The sequence below is a fragment of the Asparagus officinalis genome, chromosome 7 (genome assembly GCF_001876935.1).
Source record: "Asparagus officinalis chromosome 7, Aspof.V1, whole genome shotgun sequence".
Classification (NCBI taxonomy): domain Eukaryota; kingdom Viridiplantae; phylum Streptophyta; class Magnoliopsida; order Asparagales; family Asparagaceae; genus Asparagus; species Asparagus officinalis.
Genome location: NC_033800.1, coordinates 140701907 through 140716222, shown reverse-complemented (window position 1 = coordinate 140716222; position 14316 = coordinate 140701907). Strand labels below are relative to the sequence as shown.

The window sequence follows — 14316 nt, the reverse complement described above, 5'->3', positions numbered from 1 at the left end:
TATAATATAATATATATATTATATAATATATATATATATTATATATATATATATATATATATATATATGGGAAATTTTTTTCCTAAGGTGATACATTAGATTCCCACCTAAGCACGCGGCGCGCTCTAAAATACATCATTCCTAATTTTTTTTGCGATCTGCTTCGTTAAACTTGATCTACACATTCTTAAACCTAAACATACCAATTTGGGATGAACACGCTCGTGTTTTGACCGCTTCATCCACTCACCGCAATTTAACAATTTCAAATGAATATAACTTTTTTGCACAGCTCATCGAAGGGTCAAACCACGACGAGTTCACCCCAAAATTGATGTTTTGGGTTTAAGAAAGTGTAGATAAGTTCAACGAAGCGGATCGTAAAAAAATTTTAGGGAATGATGTCATTTTAGGTCGCGTCCCTAGGTGGGATCTAAGGTATCACCTTAGGAAAACATTACCATATATATATATATATATATATATATATATATATATATATATATATATATTATATTATATATATATATATAGATTAAGTGGGTATCCTTGTCATAGTGAGGGGATTTCCTACATTGACGCCTCTAAAATCACATGATTGAGCCATACAAAAAGTTCTATTGCATTCGAACTGTTAAATTACGGCCGAGTGATGAAGGGCGGCAAAACACGACGGGTTCACCCTAAATTGATGTGTTTAGGTTTAAGAACGTGTAGATTAAGTTCAACGGAGCAGATCGGAAAAAATAAGTTAGGAATGATGTGATTTTAGGCCGCGTCCTTAGGTGGGAATCTAAGGTGTCACCTTAGAATCACTTTTCCCATATATATATATATATATATCTAATATATTATATTATATATATATATATTCCGCGCCTGCAAGTTCTCTGTATGTGGAAATACACAGATTCATCCTCTCTCTTGACTTCTTTTATCTGTTCATTACAAAAAAATTCAATCTTTTGGAAAATTTCTGTTGTATAACGACAAGAGAGAGAGAGAAAGATATGACGTCTGCGGATGAGAAACATGTGTATGAGATGCCTTATTCATCCTCACCTCGAAAAACTGATCCAAAACCAACTTCAATAATCCATTTTCTCTATTAATCCTACTCTCTTTGTCCTTATTATAGATATAACTTCTATCTCCACAAACGCCCACTCAGTTTGTTGTTCAGCCCATCACTAGGTGAGCTCCTCTCCCTCTGCTTTGCCTTTTAATTCTCATAACATAAATTTTCTCTATCTGGGTTTCTTTATAATGCAGTAATTCTTGAGTTAGGAGGTGAATTTCAATGATTTTGGGCATCTGTTGAAGTTTTCCTCATATGGGTGTCATCAGTGTGCAATAGATTCATTTCATGATTTTGGGCTCATATTGTTACTATTTCTGATACTAGATTTTTGGGTTTTAGAAGGGATTTGTGAGATTATCTGTAGAAATGGAGATCACCAACGTTACAGAGTATGATGAGATTGCGAAGCAGAAGCTGCCTAAGATGGTGTATGACTACTATGCATCAGGTGCGGAGGACCAATGGACTCTCAGAGAGAACAGAGAGGCATTCTCAAGGATTCTGTAAGCTCCTTCTTTAATTTTAATCAGATTTTAGAAGAGTTACTAGTTTACGCATCTATGATCTTGATATAATTCTCTGCTTTAGGTATCAGAATTTGTTGCTGTGACTGATACTTGTGTATGAGGATCTAAGGTTTTTGTGCTGTGGCCCAGAAAACTAACCTTGAAAGCCTGTAAGATGGTGCCTATGTGGATATTTTGAGGCCAACTTTGATAGAAATTGTCTGAGACCATCTTAGTAAAATTGTCTTCTTCGTCAGAAAAAAGAGGGAAACATGAATTCGTCAGTAGTTTATGTGACTGTAAAAAAAGTTTTTACTGTTTGAAGATTGCCTTTGTTGCTTTGTGCTTTAGGTGATTAGTGAACTCTGCTAGAGAGAAATTTTCTGGTAGGGTCGTTCTTATTGTTGGTCTTACTGAATACTAGTAAAATTTCCACCTTCCCAATGAAAGCACCTTCAATTGGAAATTTTCAGCTTATCAGTCTCCTGATCGAACATAAAAAAAAGAAAAAAAAACATTGAAGAATAGGAATTGGAGTCTTGTTGAAAACAAGGATAAAAAATTAAGTTTAATTACTGATATTTTTATTTTTATGAACATGATCATATGTAAACAAAGCTGTCTTGATCTTTACTTATTTTCATGATTGCTTTGTTTAAATGAACTGGTAGGAAACAAAGTGGTAATCTCGAAGATTGCTTTTGTTATTTTCATGATTACTTTATGAGAAAAAAGAGGGAACACGAAATTCATCGGTTGTTTATGTGATTGTCAAAAAATGTTATACCGTTTGAAGATTGTTTTTTTTTTTTTTGCGTTGACCTTTAGGTGATTAGTGAACTCTGCTAGAGATAAATTATCTTGTAGGGCTTCCTTATTGTTGGTCTTTGCTCAATACAAGTAAAAGCTTCACCTTCCGAATGAATGCATCTTCAATTGGAAACGTGGATAAGCTACATGATAGCCTTATCAGTCTCCTGATCGAACATCTAAAACAAAGATCCATATGTTAAATAGGATTTGATGAATGTAAATTGAGGTTTTATTGAAAATAAAGATTCAAAGTTAACTTTAATGACTGATACTGCTTTTTTTTTTATGAACATGGCCATAAGTAAGCAAAGTGGTCTCAATCTTTTGCTATTTTCATGGTTACTTTGTTTAAATAAAACATGTTATATAGATATTACTTCAACCTAAGAGAAGCAACATAAGAGCACTTGAAATTATTCAGTACATGACTGTTTTTTTCCAACTAGGTTTCGCCCCCGTATACTGATTGATGTATCGAGGATTGATATGACCACAACGATTTTGGGTTTCAATTTATCTATGCCAATCATGATTGCTCCAACTGCCATGCAGAAAATGGCTCACCCTGAAGGTATTTTATATCACTTTATCTTGTAATGTCCTCTTTGAACTGAATGTTAGGATAAAAGCAATGAAATTCAGTCAACCTACTGTGGTCTAGTTTCTCAATCTGATTCTTTATCCAGTTATAAGAGCCTTCTTCCGTGTTTTCCATTGTTAGGTAGCCTTACTGATTTAAAGAAATTAAGAAACCTGTTTATTTCTTGATGTAGATGACACTGTGAATATTTTTATGTAGAAATTGGACTGTTAGAAGCCCAAATGCGGACTGACAGAAGAAAGTAACTTGTAACAAAGAACGAGTCATATTTCCCAAACCGTATGTCGGAATTGGACAAGTTATATATGAAATCTCGAATTTTATCGAGACGGAGTCAACTAAACCAACCGATAGCAATTAACACAACGCGGAAGTAAGAAACCCTAGAATCCACCAATGGGTGATGTTCGGATCCACAAAGAACAATTTTGGAATCCATGAAGAGAATATAATAAAGAAAAATTTTATTGATGAAAAGTTACGTCTCTAGGGTTTACAATCATTTGCTTAAATAGGAAACAAACAAGACTTATACTAGAACTCGAGCTTTACCACAAATAAAAATAACAAAACTCTCCTTAAAAGACTCTATGATTGGAGAAATAAATTGGTCAAAATTGGAATTAAATTCCTGATCAAAATAGACTCCTAAAAATATTATGTAAAATACTGACAGAATTTTTGATATCTCTCAATTCGGAAGGAATTTCACGAAATAGATGGCGTCAAACCGAATATCGATCAGTTTGGTTGCGTCCGTCTCAAAAAAATACACGATTTTCATATATAATTTGTCCAATTATGAAATATAGTTTTGGAGATATGACCCGTTCTTCGTTGCAAGTTATCTTCTTCTGCCGGGTCCCCATTTGGGCTTCTGACGGTCCAAATTCTTCATAAATATATCCGCAGTGCATTCTACATCATTTCTCTAGTATCTATATTGGTCAAATACGTAAAATAGTGATTATCTTACATCTCAATTATTATTTTTATTATGGTGCTTGCCAAGATAAAGTTTGTGTAACAGAAAGTGTGAATTGATGCCACAGGAGAGTATGCAACTGCAAGGGCAGCATCAGCAGCTGGAACAATTATGGTTAGTCATAATTATCATTATTTTGAATGATATAGAGTAGCAATGATGTCCATCAATATTCATTGTATATGATTTATTATGGTTCACTTAGTTGCAGCGTGCAGTAGTCTTTGTAGTTTAGACAGCTCCGCTAATAGTAGTATTCTAAATGTTGGAGGCGAAACTGTCTAAGCTTGTAAGGTTGACAGAATCATCTTAATTATTATGGTAGATTTTTCGGTCGCGATGTTGCAAGAATCATCTTTCTATGACATGTCATCTCGGGTCAGCTATAAAAGTTAATAAACCAAGCTTAAACTCAGTTGTAGCAACAAAGTGTCAAGCTTTGGTGCTACAAAAAGCCTATATAAAGATAGGATGTAAGGGGTGAATGAAGGAATATGTAGCTTACGCTATTGGTTAAAATTTCTTATATAATGTTACTCTCAACATATATATACCTCTATAAATTCTACTTACATCATTTTCTCCAAAAATTATTTTATCCCATGCTTGCCAATCTATCTTCTGCTACAGGAGATATTGACTTAATTTGTTTGCATCTGATTCTATAGTTTTGTTATGCATGTACGTCACTGTAATCTATGCCCTTTCATCTCTAGACGTTGTCTTCATGGGCTACTTCCAGCGTCGAAGAGGTTGCCTCCACTGGCCCGGGTATCCGCTTCTTCCAGCTTTACGTAAGTAGTTTTTTTTTTTTTTTTTTTTTTTTTTTTTTTTTTTCTATTTTGACTTATTCTTCACATTTTGGCATCGAAGACCATTTCTCATAAGGGTTAATTGCGGATAGACCCCTCTACTACCGGCCAATTGTGAATAGACCCCCTGTACTTCTTTTTTTGTGGATAGACCCCTTTTACCATCACGCAATTGTGCATAGACCCCATAATGAAATTTTTTACTCCTTTACCCACAAGAATAGTCAAAGAACAGTTTTCTCATCCTCTGGGGGTAAAAGAGTCAAAAAAATTCATTCAGGGGGTCTATTCGCAATTGGGTTATACTAAGCGGGGGTGCCTCTGCAATTAACCCTTCTCATAAAAATTAATTGAGAATTTCTTTTTATCTCATCATCCATAATCTATATTATCATCAGGTATACAAGGACAGGAATGTAGTTGCTCAGCTTGTTAGAAGAGCTGAAAGGGCTGGCTTCAAGGCAATTGCCCTCACTGTGGATACTCCCAGGCTTGGCCGGAGGGAGGCTGACATCAAGAACAGGTGTTTTCTTCATTTCATTTGTAGACACAATTTATCACTATATGCACATGGAGCCATCAAAACAGTACATGTTCTTGAAGTTTTTATGGACCTTAAAACCAGCCAGAAGTCTTGTTTTGAGATAAATTAACTAACACAAACACAATTCTATGCACATGGAGCCATCAATACAGTACATGTTCTTGAAGTTTTTATGGACCTTAAAACCAGTCAGAAGTCTTGTTTTGAGATAAATTAACTATCACAAACACATTTCACTGCCTTAATCACAAAATATTGGGGTCATATACGTGACTCATATAGCTGTGCGATGGGGTCATATACATAAGCCATATACATGCACCGTATTTTTTCATGCCTTAATCCATGTTTGTTTTAGTGTAGGCTAGTCCTATCCACTCTCAACTCCTTAAAATTACACTGATTTTTTTTGTTCCCTTTGTTGTTCCTGATATTCTAATTTCAGGCACCCTCTTTTTTTTACATGATGGCTGTCAGACATTCAAATTTGTAAGCCTTGATGGCCATATGTCATTTTGCCATTTTCCTTTGACTTCATGTGTATTGTAGGGTTACATGATAGTATTCCTGTCGTCACACGGTTCTCTAGAGGCTCTTGCTCACTCTAATCATCCTGACTTTGGCTCTATAGACTGATGTTCTCTCCAATTTAGCTGTCATGTCTGATCACTTATGAAATTTTCTCGTCTCAAACCTTTTCACTGAAACTGTTACGCATTAAGCTCAAACGAACTTGAAAGATATCAAGGTGGTTACGTACATAAACTAACCACTTTCTCAATTTTGAAAGCTACATCATTTCAACAATTTGTATCTCTTTGTAATATTTCTTCTGCAGATTCACACTGCCTCCATTTCTAACACTCAAGAACTTTGAGGGCTTGGACCTTGGAAAGATGGACAAGGTGAACATTTAATTGCACTATACAGTTAAAGATCTTTCCGCTTTATTGATATTATGTTCTAAGTTGGTTTTTGTTATTGTGCAGGCTGATGATTCTGGTCTGGCATCATATGTTGCTGGACAAATTGACAGATCTCTGAGCTGGAAGGTACTTTGAAACTATATTTGTGCTTAAACTTAAAGATCCTCTAAATTCTTTTAGCTCTAGTTCTGTATGGGCATCCTACATTTTTATATGAATAACCCATGGCTTTCTCAATCCATGCTTCTGGAGCATAATTTCCATTCTGCTCTATAAATTCAGAAGTCCTATTTTCTTTTATTTAAAAAATTCAACCAATTATGGATTCATCGATAAATGAAACCAAACAATTGGTGAATGCCTTGAAAAGCTTGATATACTGCACACATGGTAATGTTGTGAGTCTATGGTTTTTTATGATATCAAATTCTTCAGGAGGCAATTCAGTGTTTCACGTTGATGTTCTTCGCAACATACTCATTTTATTTTCTTCAATATAATTAACATAAACTCACTCAATTACATGTTATATGGGAATCTGCGTCTCATATTATCCATACATTTCCCGCCACGGCTCTTAGGTGTTTGCAATGTGTGTACGTTTAGCTGTTTGATTCATTTTATGATAATAAATATATCACCTCTTCCTAACATTTCTTTGCCATTTATATTTTCAGGATGTCAAGTGGCTGCAGACTATAACAACCATGCCAATTCTGGTGAAGGGAGTAATGACTGCAGAAGACAGTAAGCTTTCAGCTCCTACTTAGTTTTTCCTTTCTTTTTATTTTGAGCAATATAATCAGCTCCCAACTGGATAAAAAACCTCCCTAATTCTCCTGCAGCAAGGTTGGCCATACAAGCCGGAGCTGCTGGTATTATAGTCTCTAACCATGGAGCTCGTCAGCTGGATTATGTTCCAGCAACTATAAGTGCACTGGAAGAGGTAAGCTTTGTTTTGCTTTGTTTTTTGTTTTGGTTTTTTTTAATCTTATTCCTACTTTCTTACTAGCATTCTGATAGGCTTCGTGTAAATGGCAACTTTCGTTCTTATTCACATATTAGCATAACATGGATGCTAAGTTTTGTCCTCAAAGAAAAGGAATGGTAGTATAGTCGAAACTACAGTCTTTTGTTCATTTGTGAGTACCCTTATCATGATGAGACTGGCGTTAACACTGGCCTATAGCTGCGACCTAGCTAACTGTTTAGAGTATAAAATTATTTTTTTTTGAGAGAAAGGATGAGATACCATAAAGATATCTCAGCTAGCTAAATAACAAAATGGTTGTTACATAATATGTACATATCCCCAACCTAGGATATGTATCTATGTTCAAAGTTAACTACATAACACTGAAACAGATTTTCCAATCTCTAACCACAAATTAGAGACTAAACCAAATCTAACTGCCAAAACACATAAAGACTGAACATAAACTACAGAAAGTTTTGCTATCCAAAAACAATTATCCCAAAAAGATATGTAAAAACGGATCATTCCAGCTGAATAATCCCCCCCGAGCTTCTATCTTCAACTCCAGCAGTGGCCTTAACTCCCGCATCAAGCGCCATCTTCTTCTTCCTCCTTTCTTGCAGTCTTGTGGTTCTGGCAGATTCCTTTTTCATACCTAGTCATAGATTTGAGAAAGTTATGACTTTGTGAAAAATCATAATGTAATTCCTCCTCTTATTAGAAAACAATCTATCATTCCGTTCTTGCCAGATACACCAAATAAGGCAGCAGATAAAGATATCTCTTTTCAATCTAGGTTCCCCAAGAGAGCTACTATTCCATTTCAGCCACAGATTCTTCAAGGACCCAAACCTGAAATCCTCTTCAATTTGTAAATTGGTCTGCATCAATTTCCATACAGATTGAACAAACTCACAGTTAATAAAAATATGAGAGTGATTTTCAATCTCCTTAGAACAAAGACAACAGATTTTGTCTAAAGAAATTCCCTTTTTTTCTAATATATCTTTTGTGTTCAAACTTTGTCTAAAAACCAGCCAAACTAAAAATTTGACTTTTAGAGGAATAGGGAGCTCCCATATCCTTGCACAATCATATCTTAGACCCCATCAATAAGGAAATGATAATAAGATCTAACTGAGAAAGTTTTTTTTATTTTCCCATAACCATTTTCTCTTATCTTCCTCATCTGATAACCTTTTAATATTAAGCATATTCATCAAAGTAAAAAACTGAAGGACCAAATCCCCAGTCAATTGTCTTTTGAAATGAAGAACCCATCTCCATATATTATCTTCTTTAATTCTCAGACTACAAACAGTAGCATAAGGAGATGAAGAAAGTTTAAACAAAGATGGAAAAAGAGAAGCAAGAGAAGATGAGTCTAACCATTTATCAAGCCAAAAAAGGGTAAATTTTTCATTTCCAACTTTCACTTGAGTACTGCAAAGAAAGCTGTCAACATTAGTCCAGACACCTTTCCAAAACCAAGTTAAATGAGTTTTACCCAAATGAAGATATTCAGACCATACTTTTCTTTCAAAAAATTTATGGTGACTGATTTGTTTCCAGAGCTCATTATTGCCATTAAACCATTTCCAAAGCCATTTTCCTAAAAGAGCTTTATTCATCACTTTTAAATTTTTAATCCCCAAATCACCATAATGTTTTGGTCTACAAATCTCTTCCCATTTAACCAGATTAGTGCATCCTTTATGCTCCAAAGATCCAGTCCATAAAAATCTTCTCATCATAAAGTCAATTTTTTCAATAACCCATACTGGGAATAAGAAAAAAGACAACTAGAAAATTGGCATAGAAGAGAGAACTGAGTTAATCAAAATCAATCTTCCTCCTCTTGATAAAGACCTACCCTTCCAAATAGCTAATATTTTCTCAATTTTCTCAATCAAAGGAAACCAATCATCTCTTTTCAATTTCCTGGTCTTAAAGGAATTCCAAGATAGGTAATGGGAAAATTACCACATTTATAATTCATCATATATGCCAAATTCTGCTGTAAATTCTCATTTTCTTCAAGAGCAATGATAACACTTTTGTTAAAACTTATTTTTAAGCCTGAGGCTAGCTCAAAACAATATAAAATCAATTTCAACACAGTCAAATGCTCTTTATTGTTTTTGCAAAAGACCAAAGTGTCATCAGCATACTGTAAACACACAACTTTAGAGCTCATATTTTCAGGACCTAATCCTTCTATTAGCTGAGCATCAACAGCTAATTTTAACATCTTAGTAAAAGAATCAGCTGCCAAAACAAAAAGAAGAGGTGATAAATGATCTCCTTGACGAACCCCCCTTTTGGACATAATCCAATTTTCAGGTTTACCCTTTATGTTGATGGCAGATAAACCATCTTTCAAACATAAAGTCACCCATTTAATCCACTTTAAACCAAATTTTTTTTGCTTTCAAGACTTCTAAAATAAAGTTTCAGTCTAACAAATCATATGCCTTTTCAAAGTCCAGTTTTAACAGGATCCCTCCTTTTTTGTTATTCTGGAAACAATCATTGATAATTTCTTGAGCTGTCACAACACCATCTAGCAAAAATCTATCTTTAATAAAACCAGATTGCAAAGGGTCTATAAGCAACAAAAATTTAGAATTCAGTCTGTTAGTTAAGACTTTGGTAATCATTTTATAAACCACATTTAACAAACTGATGGGCCTGAAATCCTTAATAGAATTAGCTCCATTCTTTTTTGGAATAAGAACAACATGAGCATAATTAAGTCTATTGATTTCTAAGACACCCTCATGAAATTCAACAAATAATCTCATGATATCTTCTTTGACAGTCTCCCAAAAGACTTGATAAAAAAGGGCAGGAAAACCATCAGGGCCAGGAGATTTATCACCATTCATTTCAAAAATAGCTCTATGGATTTCCTCCATAGAAAAAGGTTGCTCAATCTCATCTGGATCCCAGTCAACCGAGGGGAATAATTTCTCCCAATCTAATTTACATCTGTGTTTGACAGTTTGCCCAAAAACTTGATTGTAATGATTGGAGAAAGCCTGAGCAATACCATCTTCAGAGCTAATAGTCACATCATTAACTGTAATTGAAGATATCAAATTACATCTCTTCCTACCATTGGCAATCTTATGAAAATAAGCTGTATTCTGATCCCCTTCTTTAAGCCAATGAGTTTTTGCTCTTTGTTTCCACATTTGTTCTTCTTGGATCAAAATTTCATTCAGCTGAAAAACAATATCATTTTTGCTAATCACCTCATCCTCAGTTAAATCTCTGGATTCTTCTAAAACCTCCCATTCTAACAGTTTATCCAATAAATCTTTTTTTTTTTTGTTTAACACTATGGAAATTAGTATGGGTCCACTGTTTAATACATTTCCTTAAAAATTTTAATTTGCCAACTAAATTTTTTGCAGCAGAACCACTTGAAGGAGCACATTTCCACCATAAAGGAATCCCTTTTTTAAACTCCTCAGATTGAAGCCATATTTTCTCAAATCTGAAAATTTTAACATTTTGTTGATAATCCCCACAATCAAAACTTATAGGGGCATGATCTGACAATTGGCTGCATAAGCCTTGCTGCCTAGAAAAAGGAAAAACATCATCCCATTCAGAGTTGAAAAAAACTCTATCCAATCTCGCCATAGAAGGAGATCTTCTTTTATTAGACCATGTAAATTTTCTCCCATGAAGGGGACTATCAATTAATTCCAAATCAATGATCATTTCATTAAAAAGTTCCATTTCTCTTCTATGAATACCCTTTCCTTTTCTTTCATCAGGATTGCAAGTAAGATTAAAATCCCCCACCACAACCCAAGGACCAAATATATTGTCTTTCAATTTTTTAAGTTCTTGCCAAAAAAATATTCTTTCATTATTGTTATGAGGTCCATAAACTGAGGAAAATAGTATAAAATTATTAAGAGAGCCCCTAGTTCTTATCACAAACTTTGGAGTTTTCATGAAACAGAAAGGAATTGAGATGATATCATAGTAGCCCAAGTTGAAATTTATTAAGCATGCGTTCAAAGATAATTTTTGAAAACAAAGTATTGGGTATAAAATAAGCAGAGTTCAGTCCACGAAAAGGATCCTCAAGCAGCAGAGACATATTAGAGTAAAATATTATAGCCCTCAAAATTTTTCGCAACTTCGAAGTTATGGTGTAGCAGAAAAGACTTCAAGACCTACAGGCACAAAATTTTAGGATTTTTTTCTCTTATTAAGGTTTGAATTTGGTGGAATTCTCAACAATGACTGCTATATTATGGACATCTGTTTAAAGGTAAATTTCACAAAACCCTCTGAAGTTTGGGGGTTTCCTATGAAACTCCGGGAACCTTTTTCCCACCCCTTGAACTTTGGGTTGTCACAAAAAACCCCCCTGTGGAACTTCAAAAAGAAGTGTTTGTTGATGCATTGACACTTTCAAGTGGTATGTGGAAAAATTTGAAATATGGGGGTTTGTGAAACACCCCAATGTTTAGAGGGGTTTGGTGGGAAAAAGTTCCCAGGTGTTTCGAGGGAAGCCCCCAAAGTTTGTTATTATTATTATTTTTTGAAATTTACTTTTCGTTTGAAATAAAAACACATCCACAGTTTCCATGCCTACAAAGCAATCTTCGTATTATGGTATATATCTTGGTTTTTGCTTCATGGTCTTCAGTATTAAACATGCAAAACGACCATTTTTTTTTTCTTTTGCACAATCCGACATGCACATGTTTTCAATACCCACCAATTGCTTATTTCAGGTCGTCAAAGCTGCACAGGGCCGTCTACCCGTTTTCCTCGATGGTGGTGTCCGCAGAGGCACCGATGTCTTCAAAGCATTGGCTTTAGGAGCATCCGGTGTATTTGTAAGTAAAACTTTCCTCATCTCGTCTCAAAGCACCAAACACATCGATTAGCTAGTAATTTGAGAGGTCCTATATTAATCCAATCCTTGTTGTATATTGGAATTTCAAGGGATAAGATGGTGCATCACTAGATTTCCATTATTATCTCGAAAACCGATATTGTCTTGATAATCACTTCTGTGGTGGTGCAAATACTACGTGACATCATCTTATCTCTTGAAATTTGAGTAGATTGTAAGGACTAGGATATTGAACCCTCTACAGGTTCCACATAATTAGAAAGGGTGTGGATTCATAACAATTCAAGAGCATCATCTTATCCTTTGAAATTAAAATAGACTGTAAGGATTAAGATAATTGAACTCTCTACAATTACCATGTAATTGGAGAGGATCTGGATTCATAACAATTCAAGAGTACTACTAAATTTACCATTATTTTAGATTGGAAGGCCGGTGGTATTTTCTCTGGCAGCCGAAGGAGAAGCTGGCGTCAGAAAAGTCCTTCAGATGCTCCGAGATGAATTCGAGCTCACGATGGCGTTGAGCGGGTGCACCTCACTTAAGGAGATCACTCGGAACCACATCGTGACTCCTGCTGAGCAGAATCGTCTTTTGCCGAGGTTATAGATTCCTCAGGGGTCTTGTGCTTATATTATCAAGGGAGAAAAATGAGACCAGATTAAAAGACGTGTATGCATTTAAACATTTGAGTTTGCTGTGACAATGATGATGATATTTCATATATTTCTGTTGATACTGCATCTTGTGTATATTTTTTAGTTGGTGTTGGTGAAATGTTTTTGGAGTTCAAAGTGATTGTGTGGGGGGCATGCTTGTTTATAGTCAGTGGCGTAGCTAGGATTACTTTTTGCACTGGGCGAAAAATAAAGGTGGACTACTGTAGGCGTCTAAAAATGCCTATAGGTATCCACACATAGCTCGAGACAAAAAGAAAAACGATGAACATCATTATCCAAGTCGAAGATGATTATCCGAGTCAAAGAGGATCATCTGACGCCGACAAGCGCATGAAGGGAATTGGCGAACCATTAATGACGTGGCGACGAACCACCGAAATGGCCAACGCCAAGTGGCCCGCATGCTCACCGGCCACCGCCAAGTGGTCCACACGCTCATCGACCACCGAAACGACGAACCAAATGGCCCGTTCACCGGCCACCGCCAAGTGGTCCACACGCTCATCGACCACCGAAACGACGAACCAAATGGCCCGTACGCTCACTGGCCACCTCCATGTGGCACACGCACTCATCGGCCATCGCCAAGTGACCCACACGCTCATCGACCACCGAAACGGCGAACCAAGTGGCCCGTGTGCTCACCGGCCACCTCCATGTGGCCCGCGCACTCATCAACCAACGTCAAGTGGCCCGCGTGCTCACCGACCACCACCAAATGGCCCGCACGCTCATCGGCCACCGAAATGGCAAACCAAGTGGCCCGTGCGCTCACCGACTACCTCCATATGGCCCACTCACTCATCGGCCAATGCTCACCGGCCACCGCCAAGTGCCCCGTACGCTCATCGGCCACCAAAATGGCAAACCAAGTGGCCCGTGCGCTCACCGGCTACCTCTATGTGGCCCGCGCACTCGTTAGCCAGCTCCAAGTGGCCCGCGTGCTCACCGGCCATCGTCAAGTGCCCCGCACGCTCATCGCCCACCAAAATGGCAAAATGACTGGCCCGTGTGCTCACTGGCCACCTCCATGTGGCCCGCGCACTCATTAGCCAGCTCCAAGTGGCCCGTATGCTCATCGGCCACCGAAATGGCAAACCAAGTGGCCCGTGCGCTCACCGGCTACCTCTATGTGGCCCGCGCACTCGTTAGCCAGCTCCAAGTGGCCCGCGTGCTCACCGGCCATCGTCAAGTGCCCCGCACGCTCATCGCCCACCAAAATGGCAAAATGACTGGCCCGTGTGCTCACTGGCCACCTCCATGTGGCCCGCGCACTCATTAGCCAGCTCCAAGTGGCCCGTATGCTCATCAGCCACCGAAACGGCGAACCAAGTGGCCTGCACGCCCATTGGTCATTGTCAAGCGACTTGCGCGTTCACGAAACGTATGAAGTGAATCGGTGAAGTGTACAAGTCAACAAAACGACGGAATGAACGCAGAAGGATGAAATAAGTCTAGACCAAACATACCGTGAAAGCCCCTGACGGCCGAGTCGCGCCAAAAC

General features: G+C 37.1%; 1 protein-coding gene across 3 annotated transcripts; it reads left to right on the top strand.

The window, feature by feature from the left end:
- On the top strand, positions 1044-12926 carry LOC109848597 (peroxisomal (S)-2-hydroxy-acid oxidase GLO1). Of its 3 annotated transcripts, none has more exons than XM_020418186.1 (12): positions 1044-1194; positions 1424-1584; positions 2847-2971; positions 4054-4100; positions 4703-4780; positions 5197-5321; positions 6181-6247; positions 6332-6394; positions 6946-7015; positions 7114-7214; positions 12008-12112; positions 12556-12926. In XM_020418186.1, exons 2-12 carry the CDS (start codon positions 1448-1450, stop codon positions 12739-12741), a joined length of 1104 nt encoding a protein of 367 aa, XP_020273775.1. In that variant the 5' UTR covers positions 1044-1194; positions 1424-1447; the 3' UTR covers positions 12742-12926. The 3 variants fall into 3 exon arrangements, with proteins under 3 accessions (XP_020273775.1, XP_020273774.1, XP_020273776.1); XM_020418185.1 differs by having other exon boundaries at positions 1045-1194; positions 1421-1584; XM_020418187.1 differs by lacking the exon at positions 1044-1194 and having other exon boundaries at positions 1473-1588.

Coding starts and splice junctions, on each gene's coding strand:
- LOC109848597 (XM_020418186.1), top strand. CDS start 1,448: ATGGAGATCACCAACGTTACAGAGTATGATGAGATTGCGAAGCAGAAG. Junction 2,972..4,053: donor GAAAATGGCTCACCCTGAAG/GTATTTTATATC, acceptor TTGATGCCACAG/GAGAGTATGCAACTGCAAGG. Junction 5,322..6,180: donor GAGGCTGACATCAAGAACAG/GTGTTTTCTTCA, acceptor TTTCTTCTGCAG/ATTCACACTGCCTCCATTTC.